The following is a 12,744-nucleotide window of genomic DNA, read 5'->3' as shown; positions in this document are numbered from 1 at the left end:
TTTGAATGGTTCATTCTCTTGTTATGACTAACCTTAGATTTGAGGCTTTGTTTTTAATTATTTACTGGATTGTTGAATGGGATTATTTGCTCCACACTAAAAAAGTACAGTTTCTACCAAAACTTTCTTTTATTATATTAATGAGACCACTTGATTTTGTTAGGTTTATTTATTAAAATATTTAATTTATTCCTATAATGAAGTAGATAATCCGTATAAATAATCTGCTTCATAATCTATTTCATATTGACCGTAGTCAGATTTCACTGAGACTACAAGAGTGCTATGCGTGCCCATTTTTCACCTGGTATTTACACATGTATTGTTTTGCCTGTGTATATATCAAATGCATGATGTGGTAATTGTATAGCATTGAGGTATTCATTCCGAGATAAATATAACAGTTTGATATGTTGATTACCTTAACTAGATTTTTTTTATCTGCCTATTATAGATTGTTATGCTGAGAGGATGGTTTTATGGTTGCTTATTTTTAAAGGTATAGAAGATTCAGTTGGGAGTCAATACCGTAATGCTTTGTTCATGGTTGATTGCCACCAATCTACGTTGGAGGAGAGTTGTACAACACAATACTTACGGGTTGGGTGCACCAAAGCAACCCGGGACTCTGGGGTCACTACAAAAGAGTTGGCGCTAAATTTGGATCAGCCTTTCTACTCCCTGCATCTACGTTGAGCAGGTATCTTTAGGTAACCGCACAATACCTAACCTAATTTATTGATAAGAGTGCTTATTATATGTTGATACCAGCAAGACCCAGCCAGATGATGATGTCTGCAGATTGGTAGTGAGAGGACTCTTAGTACCCGCAAAAAAAGGGCGCTGGTGAAAAAAACAATCATTTGATTTAGTTTCTTGCTCTCCCTTAGCAGCGGGAAAGGAGTCTATCTATCTGCCTTGTGACACAATCGATCTGAAGAACAATATGCGCAGAGCGCAGCCTTGCTTCTTCATGAGGTATTACAAGGATGACGACCACCTGGAATTACTCAATCAGCTTACTTGACGATAGGAAGTGATGGCAGACAGGATACATCACAAAGTAGCGTAGCAGGGAAAGAACTGAACAGAAGAGATCCGCTGCCTACTATACAAGACAAGTCCCCTTACTAAGTTTGCCTTACTCGAAAGAAGCACGAGCGTCACCCTAGCCAGCATTCTTTGGATTTAGTAGAATAAAAGCCATCTTACTCTTAGTAGAGCTCAATTCAATGCTCTAATAAAGCTTGCGAGAGCTGACCCATATCACATAGTTCCCGCAACTACGAAAGTTGCAAAAAAACAGCAGCGATACTACTGGAAAGTACAGTTTCAATATTGCCCATACGTAATCCTTTGTATAGACGTTGAGGTGGACGGACACTAAGATGGAATAGGCCCGCTAATATGCCCAATGTATCGCAGCAATATGATGAGTATCTTTTCAGGTAACAAACTATACTTCAAATAAAGCTAAGAAAATAAAAAGGGTTGCGCTAATGGCAAGGAGCAAGAAAAGGGGCTCGAAATCCAATAAATCAAATACCTCCTAGCTTCAACTTTGAGAGATAACTCTAGGGTAGGACGAAGACTGAGTTAAATTCAGCGGAAATGAAATAACATTCATGGATTGAGTTGAGGCAAAACCTCCTGCTCTCAAAAGTTTATGATTGAAATTAAACATCAAATTCCACTCATTTGCAGCTTAGGATCAAATAGACACAATAGTTTTAATCTAAACTCTTTGCGGATATAGGGAAGAGCCCATACACAACCCTTAAAAAATTGAGCGAGGCCACATCATATATTTAATTCAAAGCTGCATAAGGGACTAACAATGTGGAGAGATTGAGCGTGGGTTCTTAATGATTTCATTTTAGGAGTGAAGCCGTTGTTCCACTAAGGATGTGTTTAAACCATCCCTGGCGCTATTAAATTGGGTCGTAAACGTTTGAATTCTTTACTTTAGGCAAAAGGTGGTACACCTCACATGTTTTATCAAGTAAAGGTAATAAATAAACCGTATCTGCTGGCTAATCCCTATGTCTTGGTACTCTACTCTCCCATTTATATGATAGTGGTAATTATCACCGGAAGCAGGTGAAAGTTGTGAGTTGAGTAAGTCTTGGCAACAATGTTTTGCATAACTAAATACTAACATATTGTTTACTTATGTATTCCACCGCCAAAACACAATGACTTTGGATGCATAGGACGCCGAACGGTGTGAAGGAAAGGAGGCGGGGTCATGCTACTATTGGGCATGTTATCTATTGATCATGCTTACGTAACATTTATTTCAATTGTTTACTAGTTCAAAATTCATATATCAATATGAGCCATAGCACTGGAGTAGTTTTGAACCGAAGTACTACCTCCACCGTCCTAAAATAAATTCAATTTTATCTATTCCACACTTTAAAAAAAACAAAAGAACTAGATTACCCTCTATTTCGTTAAATTCCAATAAACAATATAGATCTGTCTAGTACTCTACTCTAATATAATAATTATTAAAAATAAATTTATTTTTAGTACAGTGAGCTGAAAATATTTTTAAGGCGGGGAGGGTTTACGAGCTCTTGCCCGAACGGTTGGCTCAGACGCACCCAAAATTACCAAAAAAACCGACAGAGCGGTCAGTCCCCCTCCGTGCGATCTCCTCTAACCAAACCCAACCCCCCCCCCCCCCCCCCCCCTCCCCCCAACCGTCAACAGCGACGGCGACGCCCCCACGTTCCCAACGCCCGCGCCCCCGCCCCCGCCGCGCCGGCCGCCAAACGCCCGAACACCCCCACATCTCGCGTCCAAAAAGCCGAACCCCCCACCCCTCGCGTGCCGCACCGTGCGTCCGTGCGTCGCGTGCGCCCTTCGCTAGTTCGATCCCCCCCACCACCTCCGCTCCGCTTTGCTTGCCACCACGGTCTCCCTCCCTCCCTCCCCTCTCCCATCCAAACCCCACAAAACCGCGACGAGGAGACCCCGCCGCGACGCAGCCGCAGCTCCGCAGGGGGGGAAGGAGCAACGCCGCCGCGGAGTCCCCTGCCACCCACGAGGTTCGTCCGATCTGCGCCCCACACACCCGCCGTCGTACATTCACGCTCGCCGGGTGCGGGGGTTTGGGTTAGAATAGGGGTAGGGTAGGGAAGGGAAGGCGTTGGTTTGGTCGCGGGGGGAGCAAGGTGGGGGTAGGCTGGGCGATTCACTATTCCGGTGATTATTCTGTTCTGCCCTAGGATCAACCGGGAGTCGGGACGGTTTTGGGCGGGGATCTGGTCACCTGGGTGCCTCGGGGGCGTGGGAGCTGGTGTTTTTAGCCCGCGTGCGGGTGGTACCAGCAGATACCTGCGTAGTCGTGTTGCTTAGGTGATTTCATCTCTGTGTTCATCTGATGTGAAATCCCAGGGATGTGTTTATCACCTCTTAACTTTGAATATACTAAAGTCTGTGATCAAGTGAGTTTTCCCGCGAGGAATTTGTGTTGTAGTCTTGACTTATTTGTAAGGGAATAAGCCTATGGTTTTACTGTGATGTGTGATCTGGTACAGTAGGTTGGTGTTGCGATAGCCAAATGATGCTAAGTAGAAGAGGAGTAGGCACTTCCCATTTTTGTTTGGTTTCACACCGAACCCTATTAACCGACATACTTCTCAATTCCTACTCTGATGGTGTTTCTTACTACTTCACCTGTTTTTGTTCTACTAGGGTTCCTGGTGCCTACTTGGTCTGAATGGCTGACCTGGCCGACATGGGCTGCTGTAGTTGTTTTGGCTTTTTAAGGAAGCCTAGGGTGTCTGTAAGTCGACCTCGTGACGCTGATGGCATCCTATCTGAAGACTTGTTGAACCATAAATCTGCGGAGGATCCTGATGGAAGCTTCTACACCGGGGATGATCCTGATAGAAGCTTCTACGACAGGGATGATCTCGATAGAAGCTTCTACAATGGCGATGACCCTGACAGAAGCTTCTATGATGGAGATGATCCTGATCATCTTTATGGAAGTGATGATGGGCAGCCAAGGAAGAGATCTGAAGATATTATACTGTCAAGGGCTCAGAATGGCTTTGCATGTAGAGAAAGCCTAGTTAAGGAGACTAAAAAAGTATTTCGCTCAGAGGTACTATCCTCTTAGATTTGAATTCTTTACCACTGTTATTCTATTTTCATTTCCATCTTTCATGCCCATATATAGAGGTATAGTCTTATCTAGTGCAGACTTCTTTTACAAGCTAGCCCGTGCATGAGAAACTGTCACACATGGACCATTGTATTAAAGACAAGGTTAGCTCAGCGGTTAGACTGCAAAATAGGTAAATGTCGTAGTTCAGTCTTGTTCGAGTGATTGGATCTCCATCATGCAGGAATGCAAATTTTGGCGCCTCTGCTAGGTTTTGAACATGGCATCTTCTACGACAACATCAATGCTAATGCCGCACATTATGCCACTTTCCTTTTGGAACAATTAATAATTAATCCATCCTTGTAGAATAACTGCCATTTGTCCTAATTTTGTGCGTCTGCTAGGATTAGAATGTGGGACCTCCTGCTAGGAAAGTGACAACCTGAAGCCCACTAACCAATCATGGAAAGTCTAGATTATTTGGTTGTTGCTATGTAGTATACGATTTTGGAACGATTGGTAATTAATCTATCCTTGTCGTTATATTATTTAGTAGAGTAACATTGTTTAACTTATTATAGAAAATTATAACTGTGTTATAAATGATCGGTTAAAACATCTTTTGCATTATACGTATAAGATGTAAACTTTAATTGTTTAAGGCGCCATGCTCAGATGATCTACTGTTTCAATCAATGTTGTCGTGACCTTTGCAAATCCATAAAGCTGTATGCGATCTATTACCTTTTTGCATTAAACAGTACAATAACTTTTTTCCTTTCGGCACATTTAGGATGAAAATGGCAGCAAGATGGTCAACCAATATGTCCACCTGGGGAAGATTGGTTCTGGAAGCTATGGCAAAGTGGTAAGATAGCTCACATTATGTTATGAAGTGACTTCCCACGGTAAATGTCTAAATCTTTTTTTTTTTGGCTTAAAGGTCTTATACCGAAGCATGAAAGATGGAAAGCTTTACGCAGTGAAGGTAGGGTTTTTCGCTGTCCTTATGTGCTGATTTCTTTATGTTAGTTACTAATTTTTATTTTTTGCTAGTCTGAGTAGTTGGTTTTACTCGTTCAGCACCATTATTCTTATGGTTACAAGGTTAAATTTATGTTGCGTGCACAGTGTCTGCATCTAACTGATGGAACTGTAGCCTTTGCCCTTCTATTGTAGGTTTTGAATAAATCTTACATGATGAAAGTACGTGTTGTGCGATCAGAAACTGCCATGACAGATGTTCTTCGGGAAGTGAGTAACTTTCTCAGTTTACTTGTGATTGTAATACATGTCTTTTTTTTCTTTTTTGTCATGACACGACTTAAGTGCTCTGGAAAAGTAGTGCTGCCCATTCAGCCCTTGACCCAGTTAAGATTTGGGTCAGTGTCTGCACATTCTATTTAAATGGGTAATATGTAAATGTGGTGATATAATTAGCATAGCTCTTGCACTCAATATGGACTTACATAAGTTTCTCAGTACAATAAATAACAAACCAACAAGCCCACTTAGTTCATGCACAATGCATTGTGCATTATTTTTGGCTATTTCTTAAGCTGGGTTTATCGTCTGGCTCATGTTGACTTGTTCACTCTTAAACTAGCCAGTTCAAACATGGTTTCTCCTGATCGAAATGGATGATTATAGAATTGTCTAAGGAAAAACAGTCTACCGGGAGGCTCACTTCAGGTCCTTTTTGGTCAAACTATTGGGCTGGGCTTGGTATGATAACCTTGGTTGTGTGCACTTTGAGGATGCATCGCTACCATAACATTGACACTATCGGGCCAACCACATACATAGTAACCAAGTTGTCATGGTCCGAAATCATGGTGGGTAAACACCACCAGAGGTTAGCTGGGGCGGCGATGGTTGCTGCAGATGAGGAGAGAACTTAGACTTAGATGATGAACATTAGGGAGAGACTATTAACGAATGGACATACAGCCCATCCTTATTTAAATAGGATGGCTTGACCTTGAAGGAGTTTATCTCTAAGATTTTATAAATAGCTAGCAAATCAATCTATTCTATACACCCATGTGAACAATAACCATGCGATACTGGACATGTCCATGTGCACCTCTTCCTCCTCCTTGGCCTAGGGCCTTGGCCCTGAGCCCAATACCCAAGTTGAGTTGATACAAGTTGAGTGTGCTCACTGATTTTGCTCTGTTCAGGACATGAACACAATAAAATAACTGGAATAAACTTTGCTTGCTTAAAGAATCTCTATGTACTGTTTAACGTCTCAATTATCTGACAGCATCACCTTTTGTATTGGTGACAGGTATCCATCATGAAAATGTTGGATCATCCTAATATAGTAAATCTCATTGAAGTGATTGATGACCCAAATGCAGATAAATTCTACATGGGTATGTAATGACATTCTCATTTTTTTTAAAAAAAATAGTTTCCTTTTGTTTAATTGTAGCATGAGATTTTTCTTGCTAACTTTTGAGCATCTTTATTTAATTCTCCATATTATTCTACCTAACATTGTCCATTGGTATTGCCAGTTCTTGAGTATGTTGAAGGAAAAATGGTCTGTGACAATGGTTTAGGAGAAGCTACCTCCAGAAATTACTTGCGCGACATAATCTCTGGTGTTATGTATCTTCATTCTCATGTAAGATTCAAATTTCCTTCACTAAAAGATCTGTTAAATTGTGGTGAACGCCATGCCATATATCAGAATCTACAGCCTATAAACACCAATTGTATATGGATCAAACTATTCATGGTACCATGAATAGTTTGATCCACTAGCAATCATATCAACTGGTCATATCAAAGGAAATTCAAATTTGCCAGTGTGTTCCACTAGCAGTCATATCAACTGGTCATATAATGATAGTTTCTCTGTACAAATATATTTAAGCAGCTTCAAGTTTGTATTGTGCAGATTAATGCAAGCAACATATTTTAACTTCCACATTTTCTAAAAAAGTCTTGCTTAAACTTGGTTAAATCGGTGACCAGGTTGAGCAGAGGTTGAGATCCACTGTTAAGTTATCGTTATTTGTACTATAGTCTTAGTCTATGCTTGTAGGCTGAAGTTCTAATTGCATGTTACTTTCCTTGTTCCTTTAGCTACTTAACTTTCTGTCTTTGAGGTAATTATTGCATTTGCATATGCCAACTTTTTTGGGCCCAGCTAAGTGGTACTATTTGAATGGTTATGGTTTCATAAAGAAAATATTAAATCCCATTTTAGTTCTAGATTAGGATTATTTGTGCCTACACACACATTTCTTCTCTTATCCATTGTTTGATTGTATTGGAAATTGAGTTCATTAGGACCATGGTTCAAGAAAGCACTAGGCGCTAGTTGGGCGGCTGGGGGGCGCCTAGTGCCTAATTGGCGCCAAGGCGGCGCCTAGGTCAGGTCAACTAGTCAAATCCAAAAAAATAGCAGGCATATTGCATAGAAATTAGACTATATAACACTAAAATAGCAAAAAAAAAAAAAACACTAGCCAAGTTAGCTCAGCTGCCTAATACACCATCGAATGCCTAATGGCGGCGGCTACCCGGCGCCTAGAGACGACTTTTAGAACACTGATTAGGACAGTGATATGCATATAAGAAATCTTAATTTATCCATGCTCTTATGTGCATAATGTATCTTGGTAACATGTTACTTGATTCCTTAACATCTGGCAATTCATTACTTCTTAAGTTGGTCCTTGTTGATGTTTCTATTTCCCCAATTTGTACACACTTCTATATTATAATCAGATACATGTTGCTCTAGTCACACATTTATCTACGTTATGCAGTCTGCACTGTGTTATGTGCTTCCTAACTCATCATGTCACTGAATGCTTCCTGTCATTATACGCAGAATATTATTCATGGTGATATCAAACCAGACAATTTGTTGGTCACAAGCACTGGCAGTGTGAAGATAGGGGATTTCAGTGTTAGTCAGATTTTTGAGGTGGGCCTTTATCCTCTAACCTCTGTATTGTAGTAATGAATGCTATTTTCCTTGTCATGGCATAAAGGGCTTTCAGTTGAATGGATCCCCAGAAAATTGTGTGCATCATGATTTAGACTGTAGACTGTATCAAAAATGCAATTTTGGGGCTCAATTTCTAAGACAAGCATTTTTTAATTCAAAAACCTCAAAAGATATTGTTCATTTCCTTCCATCCTGAATATTTTTAAGATTACTCAAGTAGATGATTGCATGCCACCTTTTTTAGTTAAGCAGGCCCATGACTTTATATAGTAAAACAGGATGGTTTCATACCACATTTGATTATCTTTAACTTGATACATGATCTTTTTTATTGTGTGCTAATGTAGAAATGCCTATTAACATGTACTCCCTCCGTCCCAAAATATAACAACTTTTAGCCCTCAGGATTTGTCCCAAAATATAACAACTTCTCCCCAACATTCTCTTCCCAACCAATCACAACCCTCCACCATTCATTTTTCCCACCTACCTCCACTACTCATCCAATCGCAACCCTCCACCATTCATTTCTACCTACTTTCTTAATAACCGTGTCTAACTCTAAAACTTCTTATATTATGGGACGGAGGGAGTAAGTGTTTTTAGGCAATTTCTTCGTACAATTGTGGAGTCTAATGGCTTAGTACTTTACTGATAAAGTGTTATGTGATTGTATTGCAGGATGATGATGATCTGCTTTGGAGGTCTCCAGGTACTCCTGTTTTCACTGCACCAGAATGCTGTCAAGGTACAACTGCCTACCTTTTATATTTGAGTACTAGTATTTACTGCGTGCAGAATCAGTTAGTCACCAAATTATGTGTATGAAGTTCAACAATTGCTAGATAGACAGCAGCTGTAGATGTTCCCCTTTTACTTGATTGCAGAATAGCAGATAAAGTAATCTGTTCTCGACAGAACACCCAACTGCAAACGGAATGAGTCCAACATAAATATGCAATTTAGATTTAGAATATGACAAACGAATTACTTAGATACTGCAACTTTAAGCGGCCAAAGCATGGCTATGAATGTTATGCCAATGATTAAAAACTAAAGAGGGCAAAGACCATGACTCTTTTGCCGTTGGCTCAAATTGCGACATATAGTCTTTGGCCATTGGTGCAGGCTAGCTAAATATGACCAACCTTTCAATCTAATTCACTTCAGGTTCAGCCTACCATGGTCGGGCAGCTGATACATGGGCAGTTGGCGTTACTCTGTATTGTATGATTACTGGTCACTATCCATTTCTAGGAGATACCTTACAGGAAACTTATGATAAGGTACAAAAATACCCCCCTTCCATTTCCTTTTGCTTTACCTTTTCATTCAACTCATTCAAGACATTGCTGTGGAATAGATTGTCAATGATCCGGTGCAGATACCTGACAACATGAACCCCCAACTTGCTGATTTGCTGGAAAGGCTTCTCTGCAAAGGTTCTTTTTTCAAAATAAACTGTTTCACCGCCTTATGATTCTGGCACATTTTGTGTCTTAGTGCCAGATATATTATTCTACTAATGAACATTCTCTTGTGTTTCCACATGTGGTTGTCTTGCAGATCCAGCAAATCGTATCACCCTGCAGGCTGTAGGTGAGCATCCTTGGGTTGCTGGGGACCAGGGGCCAGTTGTTGAATACTTCTGTAGATGTGGGTTTGGCCGAAGAAAGAGAGATGATCTTAAGGGAGAAGTACAATAGCAAAGGCTTGTTCACAGTTTATCATCCGATGGTTTACTGTAGATAGGCGATGAGTGTGGCTAAACAAAGAAAGTGAGATGATCGACAAACCGTGTTACTCTTTTTTGTGTTCTTCCTCCCTTTACCGATTGACCTGTTGGTTGCTCGCCTCACCACCTCTGCAAGTTTTGTTGCCGAACCGAGGGAGCCCCTGTTTCCATTTTTCTGTAGATCAATTTTGGCTGCTGCAACATGTAAGCTTTTTTCATTTGGTTGTTGAATCCAGTATAGCAACCATTCATAGAAAATATAGTGCAAAATTCTTTGTGAAGGCTGTAGTCGGTGTTAGCAATTCATGAGCACCGAGTACAGATGGGTGCAGGCTGATCTGCGGGTACCCTTAAAAGTGAGATTTAGTTTATTTTAGTTTTAGTTGAACTATGGTGGGTTGGAAGATGTGGCCAGCACCATCCTATATTAGATTTTACTTAGGACTCATCCATTCATGGTGAGTGAATCTCTTGTCAACGGAAATTGCTGTAAGTTACTGCATATTTTCCGTAAGGAAGCTTACTGCAATTACAGGCTTACAGCAGTTGATGTGTTTATGTGTGTAATTATGTATTATACACAGTATACACCAGTTAATGGAGAGGTAAGACGGCATACAATACACGCAGAATGGTGGCATCAACGCCAAGAGATCAGCCTTTTCAAAGTTGAAACCCAAGTTTAAATCGATGAGAACGAGCTTTGTTGCTTTGGCTTCCTCTTATATGCAATAGGAGTAAAGAAGATCTACCGATCGATTTTTAAGGTTCAAAGGATCTACTGAAATTACTTGGAACAATTGCTCTATCTAAGACATCGATGATACTACAAGGAAACGAGCAAGATCTGCTTTACAACTCACGTATAGATTTTATATTTGTTCAAACAAAATCTACAGTATAAATTTATCAACAAATCCATAATTACATATACGGTTAAGGATTTACTGCTGGCTTTCGTTTATTTAGACATATGTCAAGCAGATATAATTATAGATGTGTGTTGCGAATGAAGAGCCATGAACAATGTAATTGTAAACTAGAAAAAATGCTACGAAAATATCGTAGCTATTGTCTGCTTTTACCAGTTTTCACCGGAATATTTAAACTATTTTTCACTCTTAGATGTAAGTCTGTAACAATTAACTAAAACCAGACGTCATATATCCGAGAATGCTCAACGTGGGGCGCGCGGGGGGAGGGGAAAAAAATCGGTCGCTTCCCTCTCCCCCCATCACCCCCCATCACGTGCGCACCTGGGTCCCCACCACATATCCCCTGTCCCCACTTGCCACTTATCCACACACGCAACTCCATTGCAACAAATCACCCATATATTTTAGAAACCCTCTATTAAGGGAATTTGGTTTATTTTTTGTTCCACAAAAAATGTTTCACCTAGTGTACTCATAATGTTTCACTATGTATTGGTCTAATGTTGCAGTGAACTGAAATACTCCATTGCAACAAAAAAAAAACCTACATATTTTGAAACCCCCTATTAAGGGAATTCAATTTATTTTTTGTTCCACCGAAAAATATTTGATCTAGTATACTTATAATATTTCACTATGTATGGATCAAATGTTGCAGTAAACTGAAACATTCTTTCGCTATTTGCTGAAACATTGTTTTTATATAAGGTGAAACAACACCCAATTTAAATGAGTGAAACATTCCGATATATCTGGTGGAACATCGTGCAACATTTAAAAATAATTTAATAATAAACTATTTTTTTCCGTCGAAATATATCCATTTGTGGTCTTGTTTTGAAGATTTAATTGCAATAAATTTAATGGTGTAATCGGATCATGATTTGGATAAGTAATTTAAGAGAAAAATCAGTTTAAAATAGTTTTGCACGTAAATCGTGCGCTGACGTCAGCGCCCGATTTTTCTCCAAACCAATCGGGCGCCCGAGTCGTAGACTCGTCCTCATATATCAACACGTGTGTGACAAATGATTAAACATTAAATTTAAAATTGCAAATAGTTAAGGCCTTGTTTAGTTCCTATTTTTTTCCAAAAACATTATATTGAATCTTTGACACATGCATGAAGTATTAAATATAGATAAAAAAAACTAATTGCATAGTTTGCATGGAAATCACGAGACGTATCTTATGAGTATAATTAGTCTACGATTAGCCATAAGTGCTACAATAACCCACATGTGCTAATGACGGATTAATTAGGCTTAATAAATTCGTCTCGCGATTTCAGCATACCTCATCTCAGAGTTGACCTATGAAAAAGAAAGCTTCTATGAAAACATTCTCTATTTCCTTCCTCGATCTGATGCCTTTAGACCTTACTCGGATTCGCGGCTACTCCCCGAAAATGCCCCGCCCCTTGTTCGTTTGTCGTTGGGGATTCATTGCTCGTTCTGCGGTTATAAGTAACGTAGCCAGCCAAATTTCTAGAATAGGGCTGCGGGCAGGAGGGCGGCTGCGGCACAACCTGGGTGTGGAGACATGAATGAGTCGAACCCTATTCATCATGACGTAATGTCAAAGAAGTGGTTCGGCGAGGGGCTTTATGCTGATTCAAGGCCGAAGGACAAAGCTCTTCCTCTTCGTGCTTGTCCTAAATAATGATATTCACTGAGGTGTGCTGGCTCTGCTTCAATCCGTTTTCTTGCTCCATGCCATAGTACCAAAAGCTGTCTCTGATTTAAAAATCTAATTTGGAAAATTGGCTATGGAGATTTTGTGCGGTCAGAGATTCATACAGACACAAAGGGGCCCCCGTTGCTTGTTGGGCACTGAACACTTTTCAAGATCCGGTTTTGGTAGGACGAAGATTTTTCACTTTCGTGAAGGTCGTTCTGAGGTGGAATCGAACCCTCAATCTCCAAAATGGAATTGAAAAGCTCCAATTTAAATAATGGTACCGGGCCTAGGGAAGAAT

General features: G+C 40.1%; 1 protein-coding gene across 1 annotated transcript; it reads left to right on the top strand.

Annotated features, from left to right (window-relative positions):
• Window positions 1-2,782: 2,782 nt before the first annotated feature.
• Window positions 2,783-10,376, top strand: LOC127768690 (serine/threonine-protein kinase GRIK1-like). The gene is made up of 12 exons (XM_052294319.1): window positions 2,783-3,056; window positions 3,706-4,120; window positions 4,917-4,991; window positions 5,067-5,111; window positions 5,303-5,377; window positions 6,417-6,504; window positions 6,649-6,758; window positions 7,977-8,072; window positions 8,778-8,844; window positions 9,267-9,382; window positions 9,460-9,538; window positions 9,663-10,376. The coding sequence occupies exons 2-12, from the start codon at window positions 3,731-3,733 to the stop codon at window positions 9,800-9,802; spliced, it is 1,281 nt and encodes a 426-aa protein (XP_052150279.1). The 5' UTR covers window positions 2,783-3,056; window positions 3,706-3,730; the 3' UTR covers window positions 9,803-10,376.
• Window positions 10,377-12,744: the final 2,368 nt, after the last annotated feature.

This window comes from Oryza glaberrima, chromosome 3 (genome assembly GCF_000147395.1).
Source record: "Oryza glaberrima chromosome 3, OglaRS2, whole genome shotgun sequence".
Lineage (NCBI taxonomy): Eukaryota > Viridiplantae > Streptophyta > Magnoliopsida > Poales > Poaceae > Oryza > Oryza glaberrima.
The sequence above is the reverse complement of the archived record's forward strand: the minus strand, read 5'-3'. Positions and strand labels throughout refer to the sequence as shown.